Here is a 27,020-nt window from a genome sequence, read left to right as displayed (position 1 = left end):
TCAAACTTCTTAGATCTGTTGGGACTAACCAAAGAAAATTATAGAGTCAGAAGAGAAAATCTTAAAACTGTATGCTAAACATAACTGTCATCATAATCCAAAGGAAAAACACAAAGAAAGATGTAAACCTTTGTAGATTACCCTCATGAAGATATTCTAGTTCATAGCACCGCATCAGGTTTTCAGTTCTACATTTTTTCTCATAGGGTACCTGTTTTTGTTGTTGTTGTTGTTGTTTGTTTGTTTTTAATTCTCTACTTATTTCCCTCATCTTCTGCTGCCTTCCCCCAACCCCCACTCATTATCTGCTCTTTTCTGCTGTGCTCAGTGTCCTGGGAGGCTGATTGTTAGGTCCTTCTGCATACCCAGGGCCCATTCCTTGTTGGCCAGAGACTTGGCAAGTTCAAGAGTGGAAGATGGGTGATAAGAAAGCCTGGGAAACAGGTATAGGTGAAAATGTCTGTGCTCCTTGTGAATGTCCACCAGAGGGCACCCATTCTACAAGAGAGTCTCAAAAATCAAGGGCACAATGATCCAACCTGTGGATGTCAGCCAGCCTCTTTTCCCAGCTCCTCAGTGCTTGCTCGATGGAGACATGAACAAAAATCCCCGCCATAATGGCAGGGATAGAGGCTATTCATGGGCTGTACAGTACAGACTTCCTCTCACCAAGCTAATCTAGCCACTGATGTATGTCCAACCTGCCAATAGTAGAGAGAGACCAACACTGAGCCCCTGATATGGTATTATTCTTAGAGGGTACCAGGCACTTCTTGGTGGGAGGTTTATTGCACTGCAAATCAGTTAGCAAACTGTTGGGCAAAATTCCGGTGTTTCTGAGCAAATGGCATCAACAGCTTTGTTTGAGGATGTTTGCAAAGCTGCTTAGGAGCAGGGAGCAGATTTACTTATACTCCAGGGTAATAAAGCTAATATGGTCCTCAAATCCTGGAAACATTTCAGAGTGATAAAAAAAAATGTCCCTCATGGGGTGGAAGGCAGATTTGTTTCCTGACCAGTATAATAAAGTCTCTCTCCAGAGGACAAGTTTCTCAGCAGTCCTCTTTCAAGAATGGGAAGTTCCTAAGCTCAGTGTTCTCAGCTGTTACAGATCTATTGTGTGCATGGCATTCACCTGTATAACTGCCATGGTGCTTGGTTGGCAAGGAGAACTGAAACAAATTTGGAGTTCATGCCACCTGCTATGCTGTGAATAATCAACTGCCTAAATCATTTGGGCTTGTTGTCCCCTTACCAGATGAAGCTATGAAGTGTAGCAAGTTAACTTGGTGCTTAGGGAGTGCCTGACTGTGTGACAGTTTCCTACCCCCAAATGTAATGACTTAAGACTACAGCTATTAATTATTTCTCACAGGCCTACAGGTTGGGCAGTTCTGGTCTCAGCTGAGATCACGCATACATCTGTAGTAGGCTGGTGGATTAGCTGGGGTGGAGCTGGTCTCAGATGGCTTCAGGTGGGTCAATTTGCCTGTGTTCCATGTGGTCACTCACTCTTCAGCAGGCCAGGTTGGATTTGCTGTCATGGCAATGGTGGGGGTCCACAATCAAACAAAAGGTCTGGGAAATTGTATGTGGGTAGACCTTGAGGCTTAGACTCAAAATTAGCACGCTGTCACTTCTACCACATTGTATTGGCCTGTCACAAGGCCAGCACAAATTCAAAGGGTGATAATATAGATTTCATCTCTTAATAAAAGCACCTTCAAAGTCACATTTCAAGGGGTATACATACCAAGAAGGGGAGATTTGGGGCTGTTTTTGCAATCATTCAACTACACACTGGATCCTTTACATCATGGAAGGAGCAGTGATTTGTCCTCACAGGAATAGACTCATATTCCAAATTCAGATTTGACTTCCCTACCTGCAATATTTCTGCCAGCTCCATCATCTATGGATGCCTCATTCATTATCATAGTATTCCATACATTGCTTCTGATTAAGGAGCTTATTTTATGCTGAGAAAATTGTAGTGAAGAAACTTCTTGGTCTTGCCAGGAACCCTATCATTCAGATGTAGGTGCTATAATAAAGCAGAATAATAACCTTTTGGAGATTCAGTTATAGTGCTAGTCAAGAGCCAACACATTGTGAGTTTGGGCTGCTGTTTGTGGTATATGCCTTATACCAACAGCTAAAATATAGTACTGCTTCTCCCAGAGTTAGAACATGGGTCTGGGTATCAAAGGGTGGAGACAGGAGCAGTTCCTCTCTCTTTTACACCTAATAATTCATTTATGAATTCTTGGGCTCAGTAGGTTTGGAATACTTACTCCCCAAGGGAGGAGCAGTTGCCCTAGAGAACATAGTAATTGTTCATTACGTTGGACAGGTAATGAGACTGTCCCCAGACCACTGGGGCTCTTGTTGCTGAACCAGCAGGTAGAGAAGAAGTTACAAAGTTGGGCTGCTGTTATGCAAGAGAGAGAAAAGACTGAAGCCTCACGGATTCATTCACAGGGGAACCTTAATGTACTCTCATAAGTAATAATAAAAGTCAAAGGAAAATGGCATCAATACAATAAAGACAGTTTTTCAATTCAACATTAAAGAATGTGTGTTCTTGTTTCTATACCAATCTGGCTCATTGAGAAGTTGGCTATACCAACTTCTCAAATTTATTTATTTATAATTAAAAAAATTTATATAGCCAGGCGTGGTGGCTCACGGCTGTAATCCCAGCACTTTGGGAGGCCAAGGTGGGCAGATCACTTGAGGTCAGGAGTTTGAGACCAGCCTCGGCAACATGGTGAGACCCTGTCTCTACTAAAAATGCAAAAAGGGGCCAGGCACAGTGGCTCAAGCCTGTAAGCCCAGCACTTTGGGAGGCCGAGGTGGGTGGATCACCTGAGGTCGGGAGTTCGAAACCAGCCTGACCAACATGGAGAAACACCGTCTCTACTAAAAATACAAAATTAGCCAGGCGTGGTGGCATATGCCTATAATCCCAGCTACTAGGGAGGCTGAGGCAGGAGAATCGCTTGAACCTGGGAGGCGGAGGTTGCGGTGAGCCGAGATCGTGCCATTGCACTCCAGCCTGGGCAACAAGAGTGAAACTCTGTCTCAAAAAAAAAAAAAAAAGGCAAAAAGATTAGCTGGGTGTGGTGGCACATGCCGGTAATCTCAGCTACTCATGAGGCTGAGGCAGGAGAATCGCTTGAACCTCGGAGATTGAGGCTGCAGGGAGCCACGATCGTGCCACTGCACTGCAGCCTGGGTGACAGAGAGAAACTCCATATAAATTTTTTTTTTTTTTTTTTTTTTAAATATAGAGACAGGGTCTCTTTCTGTTGCACTGGCTGGTCTAGAACTCCCGAACTCAAGTGATCCTCCCACCTACCACCTCCCAAAGTACTGGGATTACAGGCATGAGGCACTGTGCCTGGCCTCAACTTTATTTTTATTGCTTCTTCTGTTCCCTGCATGCACTTTACTTTCAACATGAACTGAAGTTCCTTTGGTTTTCGGAATGCACCAAACTCCTTCCTACAGCCATGCATTTATTTATTTATTTATTTAATTTATTTATTAATTATTTTGAGACAGGGTCTCATTCTGTCACCCAGGCTGGAGTGCAGTGGTGTGATCTCAGCTACTGCAATCTCTGCCAAGCGGTCTCAAGCAATCTTCTTACCTCAGCCTTCCGAGTAGCTGGCACTACAGGCATATGCCACCACGCCCAGTTAATTTTTTGTATTTTTGGTAGAGATAGGTTTTCACCATGTTGCCCAGGCTGGTCTCCAACTCCTGAGCTCAAACTATCCCCTCACCTTGGTGAGGGATACAGGTGTGAGCTACTGCATCTGGCCGCCATGTATTTAATAACGATGATAATACTCTGTATCATTGATGCTATGATTCACATTTAATGTCTCTGAAATCAGGAGATGTTGGCCAATCGCTCATATGTAGACTGAGTCGTAGCAGTTCATGGTGTCATCTCTTCGACTGAGCTCTGTGTAATTTTGGAACTACATGTGTTATTTTAAATTACTACTAAATATATCTCCAAATAGATTACCCTATAATTTGGCATTAAAAAGTTTTTATGTGCACAGAAAGACATGGAAACAGCAGTGCGATGTAAGATACAAATCTATGTCTAAATAAGTTTAAAAGAGTTGTTTCTGTAAGTATACATAACAAATCTAAGCTATTAGAAACCATTGTCTTTAATTTCAGCATTTCTTTTCTTAACATAATAAATAAAATACTAATTTTACAATTGCTGGCAGCTTAGATTTGATAGAATATGATAATGGTAATAATAGCAGCTAAGCTTTATTAAAAGTACTGTTTGCTAAATGTTTTTCATTTCCCTTGACATATTTATATATGTCTGGGATGCCCTTGTTTCTGGAAAAACTCATTCTTTTAAAGCGGCATTAGAAATAGTTTCCTTTTTTTTTTTGAGACAGAGTCTTGCTCTGTTGCCCAGGCTGGAGTACAGTGGCCCGATCTCTGCGCACTGCAGCCGCTGCCTCCTGGGTTCAAGCGATTCTCCTGCTTCAGTCTCCCGAGTAGCTAGGATTACAGGCACCCACCCCGACGCCCAGCTAGTTTTTGTATTTTTAGGAGACGGGGTTTCACCATGTTGGCCAGGCTGGTCTCGAACTCCCGACCTCAGATGATCCGCCTGCCTCGGCCTCCCAAAGTGTTGGGATTATAGGGGTGAGCCACCGCACCCAGCCTTTTTTTTTTTTTTTTTTTTGTAGACAAGGTCTCACTCTGTTGCCCAGGCTGGAGTGCAGTGGCTCAATCTCGGCTCACTGCAACCTCCACATTCCAGGCCCAAGCGATTTCCCCACCTCAGCCTCCAGAGTAGCTGGGACTTCAGGCGCGGGCCACCATCATGCCCAGCTAAATTTTGTATTTTTTAAGTAGATTTCGCCATGTTGCCCAGGCTGGTCTCAAAACTTCTGAGCTAGGTGATCCGCCCCCCTCGGCCCCTCAAAGTGCTGGGATTATAGGCGTGAGCCACCACTCTCAGTTTCCTCCAATTTTCGGAAAGCCTTCCCTGAGGCACTCTGAAGAAATTAGGTCTGTTTGAACCACATTCGTTCCCGTTACCCAGCACATTTCAGTTGCACTGTCACCATCAGTTTGGGGGTCTGTCTTCTCAGATTGTAGGACCTTGAGGATAAATATTATCTTTTGTTTATTTTTGGGTCCTCTGTATCCACATCAGCCTCCTGCTTTTTTTTTTTTTAAACTATCCCACATTCTTTTTTTTTTTTTTTTTTTTTTTTTTGTGATACGGAGTCTCGGTCTGTCGCCCAGGCTGGAGTGCAGTGGCGCGATCTCGGCTCACTACAACCTCTGCTTCCTATGTTCAAGTGATTCTTCTGCCTCAACCTCCCAAGAAGCTGGGATTACAGGCGTGTGCCACCACGCCCTGATTAATTTTTGTATTTTTAGTAGAGATAGGGTTTCCCCATGTTGGCCAGGCTGGTCTTGAACTCCTGACCTCAAGTGATCCACCCGCCTCGGCCTCCAAAGTATTGGGATTACAGGCATGAGCCACCGCGCCTGGCCCACATTAATTCTTTTGCAAGACCAAAACAATGAACAGCTAGTTTCATGTAGGTTGTAAACTTGACCTTGGATTTACTGACACTAACATGTGCACTACACCTTACAGTCCGTAAAATGTTCCTGCATTATTTCCCTCCATTGTCACATCTTTGTCAGGTTAGTTATTATAAATGCATTTGTAGTTGAGCCATTTGCTCAAGAACCAGAGCTGTAGTCTGTGGCTTTATTGCTTTATCCTTGGTCTCAGAAGTCTTCTACTGTACTATAGCTATCAGAGCAGGGATTGATGCCTTAAAGGATGGCAGCTTTTGCAAAACTGGAATAAGGAAGTATGGAAAGATACCCCAAAACAAGAGAGGTGGCGCACAGCTTGAACAAAGGCAGTGCTCAGGAAACCTACAAACAGCATCGTGTACAGCAAAGGATGATGGGAAAGTCGGCCGAGACTCTGAGTTTTTTCACGAGTCGTAACCCCCTTACGGGGCTCCGGGTTTTGCCTCTAGCTCTGGAGCGCCGCGCCTCTGCCCTTTAACCTGTACTTCCTCCCTCCCTCCCTTCGCGCTGCACCGCGCTAGTCTCTTAGCCACTCCGAGGCCACCAGCCAGCCTCCCAAAGCTCCCATTGGGTTGCCCACCCTTTCAGTCTCGGCTCCTCCCGCCAGAGGCCCCGCCTCCCACAAGCGAAGCTCTAGTTTCCGTTCTTCCGGCGCAGGGGGCGTAGGCCGCCAAATCAGTCCGTACAGTGGCGAGGCAGTGGAGCAACAGGAAGCGGTTGCTCTTTCCCCAAACCCCACTGCCTTGTGGGATCTCGGCAAGTCATCCACCCACCCCCGCGCCTAGACAAGTTTTCCGGATCCGTCCACCCCCCCCCACCTCCCTCCTAGTGTACGGAAGCTGAGAGGGCCCACGGGCAGGCATGGCGGCGCACCTTAAGAAGCGGGTTTATGAGGAATTCACGAAAGTGGTTCAGGTAAGCTCTGGCGGGAAAGATCCAGAACCGATCCGGACCAGGGTAGATTATCCAAATCCCAGGCACTTTGCCAGAACAGAAGAGGCTCCATACGCCCATGTTAAGTGCTGACTTGTTGATAATCTCTGATATTGCAAGTTAGTGGGCGTGTTAGTTTGCAGCCGCTGTTGTCATTAATATGTGAAGTCTGACAGGATTTTAAAAAAATTATTAGGAGAAACAGTGTTTTTTAATTTGCGAAACTGTCTTATCCGTTATCTCATTTTATTCTCTCACACAACTTTGCTCTATCGCGTTACATTAGCATCCTCGTTTTCCAGATGTGGACATTGAGCCTTCCGGAGGGGTACGAGGATACAGTCAGTTAGCAGCAGAGCCCCTTCTAGCCTCCCCGCCCCCCCGTTCCAAAAAAAACCTCCCAGGGACCAGTTGGAATATACACAAGGTTCTAAGGGGCTGAAAGAAGGGTCTATAGAATTCTTTCAGGCGCAGTCTAAGCAGGCGGGGGTCACAGACTTCACAGGGGAAGAGCTCTCTATTGGTAGAACAGCTCACCTAGGAAGGAGGGCAGTACCTTCCTCCCCATGAAGTTGTGACAGGTGGGCAGAGCCCCTGTCAGTCAGTGATGCTCCGGGTGTCTCCACGTAGATGTTGCTAGGGCTGATCCTAAATCATCCTAATGCCCTATTTCTCAGATTTTAATGTGTATACAAATCACCTGGGGACGTTGTTCAAATGTCGATTCTATTTGATAAGTCAAGCAGAGGAGGTGAGGCAAGATTCTGCATTCCTGACATGCCCCCAAATTCACGCCAGTGCATCGGTTGCATTCTTAGATCCTTAAGACTTGTAGAGTGGCAAGGCTTAGAGCATCCAGCAGGATACTGATCCTTAAACATTACGTTGATTCATTCATCCATCAGTAAAATATGTTAATACATAATACAAAATATGTCAATACATAATATAAAATTTACAATTTTAACAATTTTAAGTGTAAAGTTCAGTGGCATTAAGAACATTAGCACTGTTGCACAATGTAATTTCCTTTCTTCCCAACATTCTGTTGTTCCCATTTCCCAAGACTGCTCAGCCCTCTTCCACCCATCCTCACATGACCAGATATGCCGTGTGTGCTTGTGTTTGCATATCTCCAAACTCTTGCACTGGTTGTCTCTTTTACACAGAATACATGCCATTCTTCCCTTTCTTTTTGTTCTCCACCCAGTGGACTTAACATTTGTGCTTCAAGACCCAACTGAAACCTCAGCAAGAGCTTAGTCTCTTCTTCACCTGTTTCTGTAGCATTCTGTGGTACTAATCTATTTGTACTTTTCGTTCAATGCTACTGTAATTACCAGTGTACCTATCTTCCTACCAGTCTGAGGTCCTTGATGGCAGAGCTAATGCCTGGCTCATCTCCGTGTCCTGGAGATGGACAATAGGGCCTGGCTCACTAAAGTGTTATTGGTTGTTGAATAATAGTTGATATTGGTTGTCGTCTGCCTTACGTAATACTTAGGGAAAAAATTCCTAGCTTTTGACCTAACTACAGCTTCGATAAGACTGAAAACTGAGTTTGAGAGGAATAGGATAGAAATGGCTAAGAATTTTAAGGGAAGAGCTAATTTCTTCACTTAATTTTTCATCAGTTGTTAAAGTGATTAAATGAGATCTTAGTGCTTCTGTTCTTTTTTCTCCGCTGAAAAGGTGAGGGAGAACTGATATGTGCCTAGCACTTATGTATACGTATAATAAAGTTATGTTTAATAACAGATTTATCGAATAGCTCTGTGATAATAAAGTATTGATATGCCCTCCTATAGAAGAAGGCCTTCCCCAGCTAGTAAGTTGTTATTGAATACAAATTCCTCTGACTCCAAAGTCCTTATTCTTTTTATCATGTCATACTGTGTTCTTGTCTAGAATATAGTCTCTTTTCTATAGAAATGTGAATTTGTAAGGAGGTGATTGCTCAGTAGATAAAAATGCACTATTAGGTGGTAAGGAAATTTATTTTATTTTATTATTATTTTTTAATAGAGACAGGGTTTCACCATGTTGCCCAGGCTGGTCTCGAACTCCTGGGGTCAAGGGATCCTCCTGCCTCAGCCTCCCAAAGTGCTAGGATTTCAGGTGTAAGCCACTACGCCCATCGGATATTTGTTTCCTTTTGTTTTGAAATGGAGTTTCGCTCTTTTCGCCCAAACTGGTGTGCAGTTGCGCAGCCCTAGCTCCCTGCAACTTCTGCCTCCTGGGTTCATGCAATCCTCAGCCTCCTGCATAGCTGGGACTGCAGGCATACACAACCACCCCCAGTTAATTTTTGCGTTTTTAGTAGAGACGGTTTTGCCATGTTGGCCAGGCTGGTCTTGAACTCCTGGCCTCAAGTGATCCACCTGCCTCAGCCTATCAAAGTGCTGGGATTACAGGTGTGAGCCACCACGCCCTGTCTGATATTTGTTTTCTAATAAAGAATGGATTTTGGGAGACTGAAGCAGAGGATTCACTTGAGGCCAGGAGTTCGAAACCAGCCTGGGTAACATGGCAAAACCTGTCTCTACTAAAAATACAAAAATTAGCTGTGTGTGGTGGCACACACCTGTACTCCCAGCTACTTGGGAGTCAGGGAGGTGAATCTCTTGAACGTAGTAGATGGAGGTGGCACACACCTATAATCCCAGCATGTTGGGTGTCAGAGAATCGTTTGAACCCAGGAGGTGGAGATTGCAGCAAGCCAAGATTGCACCATTGCACTCCTGCCTGGGCGACAGTGTCTTGCTCTGTCTCAAAAAAATGGAGTAGATCCTTTGTGTGACCTCTAAACCCAAAGGCTACCACAATCCTCAGAGACAGGTAGAGCAAAATGTTAGTGTAAGGCTGGGCACCATGGCTTATGCTTGTAATCCCAGCACTTTGGGAGGCTGAGGTGCGAGGATTGCTTGAGCCCAGGAGTTAGAGACCAGCCTGGGCAACATAGAGAGACCCCATCTCTAGAAAAAAAAAAAAGTATACCTATTTTACAGAGACATAAACTGAGACTTGGAGAAATTAAATGACTTGCCTAAAGTCATAGGAGCTGGTAAAGGCAAAATTGAGACTCAATGGCCTTGTCACCAACCCAGTACTCTTTCTAGTTTATAATACTGTGTTTTCCTAAGTCTATCAGCTAAATATATTATTTGGTATAAGGAAAAATTATTTCCACCAAATGAGGCAAAGTTAAATTTGCAGATTCTGTTTTCAGTTTTCTCTACCCCTTGCAGCCACAGGAGGAAATTGCTACTAAGAAACTCCGACTAACAAAACCAAGTAAATCTGCAGCACTCCACATAGATCTGTGTAAAGCTACCTCTCCAGCAGATGCTTTGCAATACCTGCTCCAGTTTGCCAGGAAGCCTGTCGAGGCAGAAAGCGTAGAGGGAGTAGTCAGGATTCTCTTGGAACATTATTACAAGGTAAGCAAATCTTGAGGATCTGATGGGAGTATATCATGGGAGTTATATCATGTCTGCAGAATGGTTAATATTACAAATAAATAAGGTATTCATTAGCAAGCTTTTATTGAGTGTCTTCCATGTGCTAGGTACTATGGATACAGAGATAAAAAAGATGCAGATCTTGACCTCAGAAAGTTACAGTATAGTAGATGGAAACAAGACATGTCAATGATAAAGTGCATCATACTGCTGAAGTTACTGTGAGTGCAGTATGTGCAGAGTACAGTGGAAGCACAAAAGAGGAATTAGTATCAATCATGACCCATTCATCTCTGGAATGTGGTCCTGCTGTTCCTTTCCTAATTCGTGGTCCTCATATCTAATTGCAGTAGCCCTCTTTTTTAATTAAAAATACATTAAAAATACCCCCCCTTTTTTTTTTCTGGAGACAGAGTCTCACTCTGTTGCCCATGCTGGAGTGCAGTGGTGCAATCTTGGCTCACTGCAACCTCTGCCTCCTGGGTTCAAGCAATTCTCCTGCCTCAGCTTCCTAAGTAGCTGGAATTACAGGCACGTGCCACCACACCCTGCTAATTTTTGTATTTTTAGTAGAGACGGGGTTTTGCCATGTTGGCCAGGCTGGTCTCGAACTCCTGACCTCAAGTGATCCGGCCACCTTGGCCTCCCAAAGTGTTAGGATTACAGGCGTGAGCCACTGCGCCTGGCCAAAAAAAATTGTTTTTGAGACAGAGGCTCACTGTCACCCAGACTAGAGTTTAGTGGCACCGTCATAGGTCACTGTAGCCTGGAACTCCTGGGCTTAAGTGATTCTCCTGGCTCAGCCTTCCAAGTAGGTGGGACTACAGGCGTGCCACTACTCCAGACTAAGTTTTGCATTTTTTTTTTTTTTTTTTTTGAGACTTGGTCTGTCACCCAGGCTGGAGTGTAGTGGCACAATCTTGGCTCACTGCAACCTCCGTCTCTTTGGTTTAAGTGATTCTCCTGCCTCAGCCTCCAGAGTAGCTAGGACCACAGGTGTGCGACACCACACCCAGCTAATTTTTTTTGTATTTTTAGTAGAGATGGAGTTTTGCTATGTTGGCCAGACTGGTCTTGTACTCCTGACCTCAAGTGATCCATGCACCCTGGCCTCCCAAAGTGCTGGGATTACAAGTGTGAGCTACCATGCCCAGCCCCAAAATCATTATTATTATTACTATTATTATTTTTGTGACGGGGTCTTGCTTTCTCACCCAGGCGGGAGTGCAGTGGTGCTATCATGGCTCACTGTACCCTCGACCTCCGAGGCTCAATTGATCCTCCTGCCTCAGCCTTCTGAGTAGCTGGGACTACAGGCATGTGCAGCATGCCTGTCTAATTTTTGTATTTTTTTTTATAGAGACGGGGCTTTGCTATGTTGCAGAGGCTGATCTCGAATTCCTGGGCTCAAACAATCCACCCGCCTTGGGCTCCCAAATTGCTGAGTTTACAGGTGTGAACTACCACACCCAGCCCCCAAATTATTAAGCTTATGGAAAAGTAGATAAAATACTATAGTGACATACCAAATATCCATTCCTAGAATTTAACAGTTATTAGTATTTTGCCAAATTTGCTCTATTTTTTCGCTGAATTTTATTTTATTTTGTTATTATTATTTTTTGAGATGAGTCTCACTCTGTTCCCCAGGCTGGAGTGCAATAGCACTCCTGGGTTCAAGCAATTCTCCTGCCTCAGACTCCCAAGTAGCTGGGACTACAGGCGTGCACCATCACGCCCAGCTAATTTTGTATTTTTAGTAGAGATGGGGTTTCACCATGTTGGCCAGGCTAGTCTCGAATTCCAGACCTCAGGTGATCCACCTGCCTTGGCCTCCCAAAGTGCTGGGATTACAAGCGTGAGCCGCTGCACCCATCCTTGTTTTGTTGAATTTTTAAAAAGATATGTCATTTTTTTCTAATTATTTCATTACATATCTATTAAAAAGGGATATCTTTTTGTTGTTTTCTTTTTTGTTCTCACTGCTATGAGAAAGTAAAGGGACTTTTTATTTTTTAACATAGCCACCTAACCATAATGAATAAAGTTAAGTAATTATTTAATGTCATCTAAGAATTAGTTGATATTTAGATTTCTCTAGCTGTTCTCCCAATATCTTTTTATAGTTGATGTATTCAAATCAAAATGCAAACCAGGTCCCCACATGGCATTTAGTCTTTTTAAAAAATCTACAACAGTTACTGTTTTGGTTACGTTGATTTGATGAAGAAACTGAGACAGTTCTTTTGTAAAATGTCTTGTTTTCCAAATTCATTTACTTCTTTGAGGATTAACTTGTTCCTCTGTTCTCTGTATTTACTATGAACTGAAAGTTAGATCTGTAGGCTTTGTTAGATTTAAGTTAAGCATATCTTTGACAATTTTAAGACTATGTTATAAATGATGACTTGTACTTCATATCGCAACTATCAGCATGCAAATGTCACCGTTACATTGAGGTCTTCCTTTACCCTTCTGTTTCATATCGAAACTGCCTATCCCCACCCAGCACTTCCTAGTCCCCTTTGTTGATTTTGTTTTCTCCATAGTAATTACCATCTTCTAATATTCTGTGTAATTTCTTGTTAATTATGTTCCTTGTCCATTTCCCCATGCAGGAACATAAGCTTCCCTTGAGCGGGGATTTTTATGTTTTTTAATTGTTGTTTCTACAGAAGCAAGAACAGTGCCTGGTAAAATAAATATTTGTTGAATGAATAAATGAATTAATTGATGCTTTTGTGATACATTTTACTCAACAAATATATATCAGACTTTGTTCTGGGCACTGGACAGTGTCCTATTAGCACAACTGTTAAGTCTTATGCGTTGCAATTGTTTGCCATATGTGTCTATCTCCTTCAGACTTTGAGCTCCTTAAATTCAGAGGCTGCAGATCCATTAATCTCTATCCCAGTGCCTGGCAGGTTCCTAGGAACATTGAAGGGACATTATAAATGTTTCACTTATGTTTTACATGAATAAAATCAGGCTTTCTTTTTTTGTTGTTCTTTCTTTTCTTTAAAAAAAATTTTTTTTAAATCGTATCTATCTATCTAGAGACTGGGTTATGAGACTGGCTAATTTTTGTATTTTTGATAGAGATGGGGTTTCACCATGTTGCCAAGACTGGTCTCAAACTCCTGGGCTCAAGTAATTCACCTGCCTCAGCCTCCCAAAGTGCTGGGATTACAGGCATGAACCACTGTGCCTGGCATCTTTTTGAGTGTTGCTCTGTTGCCCAGTCTAGAGTGCAATGGCACGATCACTGCTCACTGCAGTCTGGACTCCCAGGCTCAAGCCATCCTCCCACCTCAGCCTCCTGAGGAGCTGGGACCCCAGGCACATGCCACCACTCCCAGCTAATTTTTTCTTTTTAATTTTTTTTGTAGAGATGGAGTCTCTCTGTGTTGCCCAGGCTGGTCTTGAATTCCTGAGCTCAAGCAACCCTCCTGCTTGGCCCTCCCAAAGGATTGGGATAACAGGCATGAGCCACCACATGTGACCAAAATTAGGATTTCCGTTCTCAAGAAGTTTTCAATCTCTCAGTGATCTATTTTCCGTTAGTCTTTTTCTTTTCTTTTTTTTTTTTTTTTTTTGAGACGGAGTCTCGCTCTGTCACCCAGGCTGGAGTGCAGTGGCACTATCTCAGCTCACTGCAAGCTCCGCCTCCCAGGTTCACGCCATTCTCCTGCCTCAGCCTCTCCGAGTAGCTGGGACTACAGGTGCCCGCCACCACGCCCGGCTAATTTTCTTTTTTGTATTTTTAGTAGAGACAGTGTTTCACTGTGGTCTCGATCTCCTGACCTCGTGATCCGCCCGCCTCGGCCTCCCAAAGTGCTGGGATTACAAGTGTGAGCCACCGCGCCCGGCCTCTGTTAGTCTTTTTCTTAGCAATATCTACCATTATTATTATATTAAAGCTCTATTACCAATAATCATCTATAATAATACGTCTTTTTTTTATTTTTATTTATTTATTATTATTTATTTGTTTTTTTTTTAATTATTATACTTTAGGTTTTAGGGTACATGTGCACAGTGTGCAGGTTTGTTACATATGTATACATGTGCCATGTTGTTTTGCTGCACCCATTAACTCGTCATTTAGCATTAGGTATATCTCCTGATGCTGTCCCTCCCCGCTCCCCCCACCCCACAACAGTCCCCGGAGTGTGATGTTCCCCTTCCTGTGTCCATGAGTTCTCATTCAATTCCCACCTATGAGTAAGAACATGCGGTGTTTGGTTTTTTGTCCTTGCGATAGTTTACTGAGAATGATGTTTTCCAGTTTCATCCATGTCCCTACAAAGGACATGAACTCATCCTTTTTTATGGCTGCATAGTATTTCATGGTGTATATGTGCCACATTTTCTTAATCCAGTCTATCATTGTTGGACATTTGGGTTGGTTCCAAGTCTTTGCTATTGTGAATAGTGCCGCAATAAACATACGTGTGCATGTGTCTTTATAGCAGCATGATTTATAGTCCTTTGGGTATATACCCAGTAATGGGATGGCTGGGTCAAATGGTATTTCTGGTTCTAGATCCCTGAGGAATCGCCACACTGACTTCCACAATGGTTGAACTAGTTTACAGTCCCACCAGCAGTGTAAAAGTGTTCCTATTTCTCCACATCCTCTCCAGCACCTGTTGTTTCCTGACTTTTTAATGATGGCCATTCTAACTGGTGTGAGATGGTATCTCACTGTGGTTTTGATTTGCATTTCTCTGATGGCCAGTGATGATGAGCATTTTTTCATGTGTTTTTTGGCTGCATACATGTCTTCTTTTGAGAAGTGTCTGTTCATGTCCTTTGCCCACTTTTTGATAGGGTTGTTTGTTTTTTTCTTGTAAATTTGTTTGAGTTCATTGTAGATTCTGGATATTAGCCCTTTGTCAGATGAGTAGGTTGCAAAAATTTTCTCCCATTCTGTAGGTTGCCTGTTCACTCTGATGGTAGTTTCTTTTGCTGTGCAGAAGCTCTTTAGTTTAATTAGATCCCATTTGTCAATTTTGGCTTTTGTTGCCATTGCTTTTGGTGTTTTAGACAAATGGATAACTAGAATAACCAATGGAGACAAGGGCTTAAAGGAGCTGATGGAGCTGAAAGCCAAGTATTGAGAACTACGTGAAGATTGCAGAAGCCTTGGTAGCAGATGCGATCAACTGGAAGAAAGGGTATCACTGATGGAAGATGAAATGAATGAAATGAAGTGAGAAGGGAAGTTTAGAGAAAAAAGAATAAAAAGAAATGAACAAAGCCTCCAAGAAATTTGGGACTATGTGAAAAGACCAAACCTACGTCTGATTGGTGTACCTGAAAATGACGGGGAGAATGGAACCAAGTTGGAAAACACTCTGCAAGATATTATCCAGGAGAACTTCCCCAATCTAGCAAGGCAGGCCAACATTCACATTCAGGAAATACAGAGAACGCCACAAAGATACTCCTCGAGAAGAGCAACTCCAAGACACATAATTGTTAGATTCACCAAAGTTGAAATGAAGGAAAAAATGTTAAGGGCAGCCAGAGGGAAAGGTCGGGTTACCCACAAAGGGAAGCCCATCAGACTAACAGCTGATCTCTCGGCCGAAACTCTACAAGCCAGAAGAGAGTGGGGGCCGATATTCAACATTCTTAAAGAAAAGAATTTTCAACCCAGAATTTCCTATCCAGCCAAACTAAGCTTCGTAAGTGAAGGAGAAATAAAACACTTTACAGACAAGCAAACGCTGAGTGATTTTGTCACCACCAGGCCTGCCCTAAAAGAGCTCCTGAAGGAAGCACTAAACATTGAAAGGAACAACTGGTACCAGCCCCTGCAAAAACATGCCAAATTGTAAAGACCATCGAGGCTAGGAAGAAACTGCATCAACTAACAAGCAAAATAACCAACTAACATCATAATGACAGGATCAGATTCACACATAACAATATTAACTTTAAATGTAAATGGGCTAAATGCTCCAATTAAAAGACACAGACTGGCAAACTGGATAAGGAGTCAGGACCCATCAGTGTGCTGTATTCAGGAAACCCATCTCACGTGCAGAGACACACATAGACTCAAAATAAAGGGATGGAGGAAGATCTGTGAAGCAAATGGAAAACAAAAAAAGGCAGGGGTTGCAATCCTAGTCTCTGATAAAATAGACTTTAAACCAACAAAGATCAAAAGAGACAAGGCCATTACATAATGGTAAAGGGATCAATTCAACAAGAAGAGCTAACTATCCTAAATATATATGCACCCAACACAGGAGCACCCAGATTCATAAAGCAAGTCCTCAGTGACCTACAAAGGGACTTAAACTCCCACACAATAATAATGGGAGATTTTAACACCCCACTGTCAACATTAGACAGATCAACGAGACAGAAAGTTAACAAGGATATCCAGGAATTGAACTCAGCTCTGCACAAAGTGGACCTAATAGACATCTACAGAACTCTCCACCCCAAATCAACAGAATATACATTTTTTTCAGCACCACACCACACCTATTCCAAAATTGAGCACATAGTTGGAAGTAAAGCTCTCCTCAGCAAGTGTAAAAGAACAGAAATTATAACAAACTGTCTCTCAGACCACAGTGCAATCAAACTAGAACTCAGGATTAAGAAACTCACTCAAAACCGCTCAACTACATGGAAACTGAACAACCTGCTCCTGAATGACTATTTGGTACATAATGAAATGAAGGCAGAAATAAGGATGTTCTTTGAAACCAACGAGAACAAAGACACAACATACCAGAATCTCTGGGACACATTCAAAGCAGTGTGTAGAGGGAAATTTACAGCACTAAATGCCCACAAGAGAAAGCAGGAAAGATCCAAAATTGATACCCTACCATCACAATGAAAAGAACTAGAAAAGCAAGAGCAAACACATTCAAAAGCTAGCAGAAGGCTAGAAATAACTAAAATCAGAGCAGAACTGAAGGAAATAGAGACACAAAAAACCCTTCAAAAAATTAATGAATCCAGAGCTGTTTTTTTTGAAAAGATCAACAAAATTGATAGACCGCTAGCAAGAATAATACTTCTTAGAGCAGTTAACGTTATATTGCTTGTTAGAGTTTGTAAAGCACTTTCCATATGTAATATTTTATTTAATCCTGATGACAGCACCATTGTTATCTCTACATTCCAGATATGGAACTAAGCTTAGAGCTCTTTTAGTATCCAAGGTCACCCAGCCAGTAAATGGAAGGTATGGATTTTAAATGGGTTTTTTTTTTTTTTAAACCTTTTGTTATGGAACATTTCAGATATATACTATGTAAGTAAAGAGAATATTTTAATTAATTCCCGTGTACCCATTACCTGGCTTCAAAAATTATCATTTTGTGGCCAAACTTGTTTCATTTTCCCTCTTCCTCAATCTACTTCTACTTCTTTACCCTCACCTTCTTTCAGATTCTTATGAAAATAAATTCCTGGCATCATATTATTTTAATCATAAATTTTGATTTATATCTTTAAGTGGCGAAGACTCTTTTTTTATTATTATATATTATTATACTTTAAGTTCTGGGGTACATGTGCACAACGTGCAGGTTTGTTACATAGGTAAACATTTACTTGTGCCATGTTGGCTTGCTGTACCCATTAACTCATCATTTACATTAGGTGTTTCTCCTAATGCTATCCCTTCCCCAGCCCCCAACTCCCCAACAGGCCTGGTGTGTGATGTTTCCTGCCCTGTGTCCAAGTGTTCTCACTGTTCAGTTCCCACCTATGAGTGAGAACATGCGGTGTTTGGTTTTCTGTCCTTGTGATAGTTTGCTGAGAATGATGGTTTTCAGCTTCATCCATTTCCCTGCGAAGGACATAAACTCATCCTTTTTTATGGCTGCATAGTATTCCATGGCGTATATGTGCCACGTTTTCTTAATCCAGTCTATCGTTGGTGGACATTGGGTTAGTTCCAAGTCTTTGCTCTTGTGAATAGTGCCGCAATAAACATATGTGCGCATGTATCTTTATAGTAGCATGATCTATAATCCTTTGGGTATATACCCAGTAATGGGATTGCTGGGTCAAATGGTATTTCTAGTTCTAGATCTTTGAGGAATTGCCACACTGTCTTCCACAATGGTTGAACTAATTTACACTCCCAACAGTGTAAAAGTGTTCCTATTTCTCCACATCCTCTCCAGCATCTGTTGTTTCCTGACTTTTTAGTGATTTTCATTCCAACTGGCGTGAGATGGTATCTCATTGTGGTTTTGATTTGCATTTCTCTGATGGCCAGTGATGATGATCATTTTTTCATGTGTCTGTTGGCTGCATAAATGTGGTGAAGACTCTTAAAAAACACAATCTTTTGTCATGTCTGAAAGCAAAATTTAACTCAGGTGTTCTGATGTCAGATCTCAAGCCCTTTAACCAGTCCATGCTGCATGCATTAATCAAGTGGACCCTAGCTCCAAAGGAAATGAGGAGGGATGCCAGATGGACCCAGTTCTAGATTGGTGACCATAGTGTTTTTTACCCTTTCTTCTGTTCTATCCAGAAATGTGGTATTTTATATTAATATTTTAGTGGATAAAACTACTGTGGCTTCTGCTTTTTCCTACTTTTTTTTGTGATCAGGCATTAGTATCTGAACTTATTTCACATGATTGATTCTTCACTTATGCCACTGTGCTAGTAGCTATGGAGGATGCAGAGCTGTGAGACATGTTCCTTGTCCTTTAGGGGCTAGCAGTATAGTCGGCAGACCATATACGTAGTATGTAGATAGTAAGTGCTAAAGTTTTCCATTTGCTTGTTTTTTCATTTGCTCAGCATGTCTGAATACTTACTCTGTGCCAGGCTTTATGCTTCATGTTGGTAATAGAGATGTATATGATGTAATCCCTGATCTGAGTCTTGAGTAAATAAGAAATGAATTAATAACAATACAGTATTTCAGGTCTTCTGAAATCTGGGGTAGGTTATGATATGGCCTCAAAGAAGGGGGTGATTAATTATTGGAAGCAGGGATCCAGAAATGCATTATAGAGTGGTAGCGATGCTTGAGAAAAGTCCTAGAAATAGATTTTGGCCAGTTGGAAGACAGGGGGAAAGACATTTTAGTTGTGAGCAACCATGAACATGGGCATGGAGATGTGAGACGGGCTATCACATTAGAAGAAATGCAGTTACTTTGGCTGGTGCAGATTTTAGGTTGGGAGCTCATCAAGAGATAAGACCAGAAGATTTGGAAGGGATCTGATTCTAAAGGGCCTTGTATTCTACCTTGTCAGTTTTTGTTTTAGAAATGTCGTTCTGAGGGGAAGTATGGAGGATAAAGGAATTGGATGACTGGAGTTAGAGTGACCAATTAGAAGACTGTAAGTTTGGGGAAAGGTGATGAAAGCCTGAACCAGGACAGTTTTAATGGTCAGAAGAAACAATTATTAGAGAAGGCTTCCCTGGAGGTAATTCTGTTTTTAGCTCAGGTGTGAAGGAGATGAGATCATTTATGTGTCATAGTAGAAGGAGTGCTAAGGGATTATTTCAGAAAGTAAAAGAACTTGAGTAAAATATCCAAATGGATAAGGAATGTCACTAGGTCAGATGCTCTCTTATCTCCTTTTTTTTTTTTCATTTACATTTATTTTCTTCCCCCCCTTTTTTCCTTTTTTTTTTTTCCTGACAAGGTCTCACTCCAGGCTGGAGTGCAGTGGTGCTATCATGGCTCACTGAAACCTCCACCTCCCAGGCTTATGCAATCCTCTCACCTCAGCTTCCTAAGTAGCTGGAACTATAGGCATGTGCCACCATGCCTGGCTAATCATTTCTTAATTGTGGTAACAATTAAAATTTATTATCTTAACCATTTTAAGTGTGCAGTTCATGTGTATTAAGTACATTCATAATGTTATGCAGCCATCACCACCATCCGTCTCCAGAACTCTTTTCATCTTGTAAAACTGAAACTCTTTCCCCGTTAAACAGTAATCCTCCATCACCCCCACCTCCAGCCCCTGGCAACCACCATTCTACCTTTTTTTCTTTTTTTTAATTTTTTTATTTTTTGAGACAGAGTCTCACTGTGTCACCCAGGCTGGAGTGCGGTGGCGTGATCTCAGCTCACTGCAACTTCTGCTTCCTGGGTTCAAGTGATTCTCCTGCCTTGGCCTCCCGAGTAGCTGGGACTATAGGCATGCACCACCATGCCTGCCTAATTTTTGTATTTTTGGTAGAGACAGGGTTTTGCCATGTTGGTCAGTCTGGTCTCAAACTTCCTGACGTAGGGTGATCCGCCCACCTTGGCCTCCCAAGGTGTTAGGATTACAGATGTGAGCCACTGTGCCCAGTCTCATTCTACATTTTGTCTCCATGATTTTAACTGCTCTAAGTACCTCATATAAGTGGAATTATACAGTATTTGTCTTTTTGTGCCTGGCTTTTTTCACTTAGCATAATATCCTCTAGGTTTATCCATGTCTTAGGCTATGTCAGAATTTCCTTCTTTTTTAAGGCTAAATAATATTCCATTATGTGTATATGCCATATTTTGCTTATCTATTCATTTGCCAATGGATACTTGCATTGCTTCCACATTTTAGCTGTTGTGAATAATGCTGCTATGAACATATTTGTACAAATATTTCTTCAAGACCCTGCTTTAAATTTTTTTGAGTATATACCCAAAAGTGGAATTGCTGGATCATATCTAATTCTATTATTAATTTTTTGAGGAACAACCATACTGTTTTCCTACACTTGATCTTAGCCAAAAGGCCCAGAAGCGATTTCCACCATACTGTTTTCCACAGTGGCTTTGCTGTTTTACATCCCCACCAGCAGGTCACAAAGATTCTAATTTCTCTACATCCTCGCCAACACTTGTTTTCTGTTTTTTGGTAGTAGCCATCTTAACGAGTATGAGATGATGTCTCATTGTAGTTTTGATTTGCATTTCTGTAATGATTAGTGATGTTGAGCCTCTTTTCATGTGTTTATTTGGCCATTTGTATATCTTCTTTGGAGAAATGTCTATTCAAGTTCTTTGCCCAGTTTTGATTTGGGTTGTTTGTCTTGTTGTTCAATTTTGGAATTCTTAATATATTCTGATACTAATTTCAAATCAAGAATCTAACTTTACAACTTAAAGAACTAGAAGAAGACTGGGGCATGGTGACTCACACGTGTAATCCCAGCACTTTGGGAGGCCTAGGCAGGAGCCCAGGAGTTCAAAACCAAACCGGCAACATAGTGAGACCCTGTCTCTATTATTTAACAAAACAAAATGAAACAAAACTAGAAAAAGAGCAAACTAAACCCAAACTTAGTAGAAGGAAGAAAATAATAAAGATAGAAGAACTGATATTTGACTGCCTACTATGTGCCCATTTTTGTGCTAGTAATTTTCCTCTCAGTAGCCCTCTGAGGTTATTACCCCCATTTCACAGATAAGGCTCAGAGAGGTTAATTGTTTAAGACATACAGCTATTGTGTAGTGAATCCAGGCTTCATACCTACATCTGGCTAATTTCAAAGCCCTTTCTCTTTCTGCTTCACCTCACACCTTAAGGTAAGTTCCCAAGAAAGTGACTTTTCTAAAGTTATGTGCATAATAAGTGGCACAGCATGCCAGGATTTTAGATCTCCCAGCGCTGTATCTATTGCCCCTTCTCCTGCTTTAGGCCTCTTTATTGTGCCTGGTGACCTCCTTAGAAACTGAATATAGGAGGCGGGGAGTTGGTCTTATTTGAAAAGCACCTCATCCTTTGAGCATACACTTAAGTAATTTTGTCTTTAGTATAGAAAGATGATCTATTCTCAGCACTGGCTAGGTACTTTTTTTCCTCTCATTTCACATACATTTATTGATCTTTTCAGTGTCAGGTATTGTGCTATATTCTTGAGATATGGCAGTGAACAAGAGAGCATTCCTTTTTGTCTTTGGAGGAAATTTCTCATCACAGGAATTTTGGTGCCTGTTAGAGACCACCTCCCTCTCTCTAAGCTAAAACAGCCAGACTATTTCTTTGTCAGTCTCCCCTGCTGCTGTGGCTCAGGCACAAGACTCACACTCAGACAGTCACACTTGGCTCCTCCAGGCTTCTCCTCAGGATCTGGTGATTCAAAAGAGCAGGTAAGGCTGAGCGCGGTGGCTCACACCTGTAATTCCAGCACTTTGGGAAGCCGAGGCAGGAGAATTGCTTGAGCTCAGCAGTTTGAGACCAACCTGGGCAACAAAGCAAAAGTTCATCTCTACTAAAAATTAAAAAAAAGTAGCCAGGTGTGGTAGCATGTACCTGTAGTCCCAGCTACTTGGGAGGCTGAGGTTGGAGGTTCACTTGAGCCCAGGAGGTCAAGGCTCTAGTTAGCCATGATTGCACCACTGCACTCTGACCTGGGAGACAGTGAGACCCTGTTTCAAAAAAAAATAAAAAGACAGGTAGAATGAAAAATTCTTTCTGGTGATAGCAGTGGTAGCTGCAACACTCACTTTCCAGGGACTCCAAAAGCAGTGGTACTGGCAGAAATGTGTACCCAGTGTTGTTGGTGCAAGTTGCTGTGACTTGTGTCTAACATGACTACTCAGTGGAGGTCAGGTACTTTTAATGCCAATGGCACATTTTTTATTAGAAGTTAATGACATCAGAATGGCATAGAAAAGTTCTCATTCACTTTGCAGTATTTGGATGTAATGTATCAACTGAGAAAGCTGTCTCCCCAGCAGAGGTTGCAGTGAGCCAAGATCATGCACTGCACTCCAGCCTGGGCAACAGAGTAGTAAAACTCCATCTCAAAATAAATAAATAAATAAAAAGAAAGCTGTCTCTCCAGAAGTATATAAAATTAATTTTTCAGAAATAATGCCGTAGAATACTTGGATCATTGAATCTCTTTTGGGATGTTAGTTTTCCATGTTCCTGTTTGTTGGTTAGCTAAGTGTAAAGCATCAAAGTGACAATTGCTTCTTTTTTTCCAGGAGAATGATCCATCTGTGAGACTGAAAATTGCATCATTGTTGGGTTTATTATCAAAGACAGCAGGATTTTCACCAGACTGCATTATGGATGATGCCATTAACATCCTGCAGAATGAAAGTAAGTTGGAATTTAAAAGCTCTATAGTCAGAGCAGAAATATTTAGTTCTTTTTGTATAGAATTTAGGACAAAATTTTGTTGTGTTGATTGTTATTGAAGAGGAATTTGAGGATAATTTAATGAAACCATATATATATATTTACATTAGAGTAGAAATACAGTTTTATCTCTTAATAGCTATCATTTATTGGCCAGGTACCTACCATATATTTGAGGTAGTTTACATATGATATAGACATTATTGTCCCTACTTTTTTTTTTTTTATCTTGTTTGTTTTTTGTTTTGAGGCAGGGCCTTGATATATTGAGCAACCTGACCCCAGGCTGGAGTCTGGAAGTCCAAACATGTTAATGACCCTTGCTATATTATTACCCTATTGCTTTCTAAAAGGATTATTTCAGCTTACACTGAAACCTGTAACTGAACATACAGTACTTGTTCTATCAAGAAACATTTTTTTTTTTTTTTAAATGGAGTCTCACTCTGTCTCCCAGGCTGGAGTGCAGTGGCACAATCTCAGCTCACTGCAAGCTCCGCCTCCTGGGTTCACGCCATTCTCCTGCCTCAGTCTCACGAGTAGCTGGGACTACAGGTGCCCGCCACCATGCCCTGGCTGATTTCTTTGTATTTTTAGTAGAGACAGGGTTTCACCATGTTAGCTAGGATGGTCTCGATCTCCTGACCTTGTGATCTGCCCGCTTCAGCCTCCCAAAGTGCTGGGATTACAGGCGTGAGCCACCACGCCCGGCCAAGACACATTTTTAAAAGCAATGAAACAGGCTAGGCATAGGTTAGGCTAGGCCTGTAATACCAAAACATTGGGAGGTCGAGGTGGGAGGATCCCTTGAGCCCAGGAATTTGAGACCAGTCTAGGCAACATAATTAGATCTTGTCTCTACAAAATATTAAAAAATTAGCCAAACATGGTTGCTCACACCTTTATCCCAGCTGCTTGGGAGGCTAAAATGGGAGGACCTCTTGGGCCTAGGAGATTGAGGCTGCAGTGAGCCATGATCTTGCCATTGCATTTCAGCCTGGGTGACAGTGAGATGCTGTCTCAAAAAATAAATTAAAATAAAATAAAATAAATACAAGCACCAAAACAATAACATTGCTTCAGTACAGAAGTATCATTTTTTCCCATGGAAAATTCTTATGGTAGCTATGTGAGAGGTGACATTTTAAGGATAACTAGGTGTTCAGTGGGGAGTGGGGTCAAGAATGGAGTCAGGTATGGGGGAAGGCATTCTATGTAGAGAAGTTAGCCTGAGCAAAGATAGGGGGACATGGAATTATAAGTAGTTGGAAAAAAGAGTGGTAAAGGAGACCTGAAAGAGATGAAGCTAGAAAGATAGGCAAGGGTATACAACATGGAAGTCCTGGTGTGTATGTATTATATGCCTTCTAGGATATTTGGACTTTATCTTGAAGGCAATGGAAAACTTTTTTTTTTTCTGTTTCTTCTTTTTTTTTTTTTTTTTTTGAGATGAGTGTTGCTCTGTTGCCTAGGTTGGAGTGCAGTGGAGTGATGTCGGCTCACTGCAACCACCACCTCCCGGGTTCAAGCCATTCTCCTGCCTCAGCCTCCTGAGTAGCTGGGATTACAGGCGCGTGCCACCATGCCTGGCTATTTTTTGTATTTTTAGTAGTGATGGTGTTTCACCATGTTGGTCAGGCTGGTCTCGAATTCCTGACCTCATGATCTGCCCGCCTCGGCCTCCCAAAGTGCTGGGATTACAGGCATGAGCCATCACTGTGCCTGGCCTTTTTTTTTTTTCTGTTTCTTAGTGTGAAAAAACTCTTGAATCAGTCAAGCACTAAACATTTTTGGAGGACACTATGTATATAGAACTGTACTCTATCCTGTGGAGGACTCAGACATTTAAACATGATCCCTTTAGGAACTTAGCTTTTAGTTGAGGGCATGAAGGATCACACAGTGGAACACAGTTGACAAAAGTCTATTTTTTTTTTCTGTTTTTTTAAGACTGGGTCTCGCTCTTTTGCCCAGGCTGGAGTGCTGTGGCGCGATTACGGCTCACTGCTGCCTTGATCTCTGAGGCTCAAGCAGTCCTCCTACCTCGGCCTCCTGAGTAGCTGGAACTCTGGGCACGCACCACCTGGCTGACTCATTTTTTCAGATTTATTTTTGTAGAAACAGAGTCTCCCTATGTTACCCATGCTAGTCTTGAATTCCTGGGCTCAAGGGATTTTCCTGCCTCAGCTTCTCAAAGTGCTGGGATTACAGTTTTGAGTCACTGCGCCTAGCCAATCTACATTCTTTACCCAAGTAAATTAGTTTATATAGTTACCCCTTTCGAAATTCTGCAAGCCAACTTTCCATCTCCCTCTCTAGAGTCTCATCAAGTCCTAGCTCAACTGCTGGATACTTTGCTTGCAATTGGCACTAAGCTACCAGAAAATCAAGCTATCCAGATGCGATTAGTTGATGTGGCCTGCAAGGTAAGAGTATAATGCTCTTCTTTCTTGAACTGCTTTGCATTACTGGAAAGGTGGTAAGAGCTGTAAAATCTACTCAGATCCATCCTAAACTGGTAACTGAGGACTGCTCAGGACCATTCATGGTTTTAGGAGCTACCTCATTTTTTCATCTCTTGGTGTTGGATTAGGAATAAAGTTAAGTACACTTGTTATAAAATGAATTTCCTCATCCTTTCAAAACAAATAAAAATAATTACAGTACATAGTTACTGTGTATATTGTGCCTAATAATGCACTCTGCTTGTTATGGTGCTTTGTATTCAGTTTTTCATTTGGTCCTCACAATCCTTCAAGTAAGTACTGTTATTTCTGTTTTACAAAGGTGAAAATTAAGATTTATGGAGTCTGATTTGTCTTAAGTTTGCACAGCTAGGAGGTTGCAGTACCACGGTATAAACTCTGTTTTTTCTGACCCCAAACTTGTTTTGTTTTTATTATGCCTTGTTGCTTCAATAAACAGACCAACTATACACAAGTAAATGTATGGGAAAAGTTTTGTACATTTTTTTTCTGATTTTTAAATACATGTATTAATACATTAATTGTGCCTTTTGATTTAATTTGGCGGTTAATTAGCCTCTTTGTGTATACACAGCAACACCTAGAACCTTGTAGAATTGATTTTACTTTGGATCTTTTTGGTAACTTTGAGAATATAAAAAAGTCAAATGCAATTGAATTGTGTTAGAGTATTATATTCTTGAAATTAGAAAGCTATCTCAGAGATGCAGGAAAGATTACTTGATTAATCTTAAAAAAACAGACATACATAAAACCAAAAACACATGGACAAGTACAATACTAAAAGCTTAAATAGGTCCAGGTGTGGTGGCTCACACCTGAAATCCCAGAACTTTGGGAGGCAGAGGTGGGCGGATCATTTGAGATCAGGAGTTTGAAACCAGCCTGACCAACACGGTGAAACCCCATTTCTACTAAAATTACAAAAAAAATTAGCCGGGCACAGTGATGCATACCTGTAATCCCAGCTACTAGGGAGGCTGAGGCAGGAGAATCGCTTGAACCTGTGAGATGGAGGTTATGTGAGTGGAGATTGCACCACTGCACTCCAGTCTGGGTGATAGAGTGAGACTCTGTCTTTAAAAAAAAAAAAAAAACAGCTTAAATGGAAAAAACTAGGGATTATGTGTGTGGGACAGTAAGTACGTCTCCTTTGTGAGAGAAAATATATATCTGTGAAGTTTGCTTCTGAGAGTCGTCATAATGAATGGGTTGTGATATCTGCAGTAACTGTTTCTTAAATCTGCTTTAAATATATGTTTAACTATAAAATTTTATATTACATACGTAAATATATTTTTTATTATTATAATTTGTACTCATAGAAAATTTGGAAAGATATTGAAAACAGTAAAGAAAAATGCATTCATAATTCACTACCCAAAGGTAATCATTGTCTTTTGATATATGGCTTTCTGATTTTTTTT

At 41.6% G+C, this 27,020-nt stretch overlaps 1 protein-coding gene across 3 annotated transcripts in view; it reads left to right on the top strand.

Annotated features, from left to right (window-relative positions):
• Nucleotides 1-6,348: 6,348 nt before the first annotated feature.
• Nucleotides 6,349-27,020, top strand: part of INTS4 (integrator complex subunit 4) — a 133,036-nt gene continuing 112,364 nt past the window's right edge. Inside the window, exons 1-4 of one of the 3 annotated variants that reach the window (XM_032167003.2) lie at nucleotides 6,349-6,525; nucleotides 9,792-9,983; nucleotides 22,951-23,068; nucleotides 25,427-25,533. In XM_032167003.2, coding sequence (XP_032022894.1) covers nucleotides 6,472-6,525; nucleotides 9,792-9,983; nucleotides 22,951-23,068; nucleotides 25,427-25,533 — 471 coding nt within the window. In that variant the 5' untranslated portion in view covers nucleotides 6,349-6,471. Of the gene's footprint in view, nucleotides 6,526-7,038; nucleotides 7,295-9,791; nucleotides 9,984-22,950; nucleotides 23,069-25,426; nucleotides 25,534-27,020 lie in introns of those variants that run through there. The other 2 variants (XM_058446646.1, XM_058446644.1) reach the window with 2 other exon arrangements.

This window comes from Hylobates moloch, unplaced genomic scaffold (genome assembly GCF_009828535.3).
Source record: "Hylobates moloch isolate HMO894 unplaced genomic scaffold, HMol_V3 SCAFFOLD_11, whole genome shotgun sequence".
Lineage (NCBI taxonomy): Eukaryota > Metazoa > Chordata > Mammalia > Primates > Hylobatidae > Hylobates > Hylobates moloch.
The sequence above is the reverse complement of the archived record's forward strand: the minus strand, read 5'-3'. Positions and strand labels throughout refer to the sequence as shown.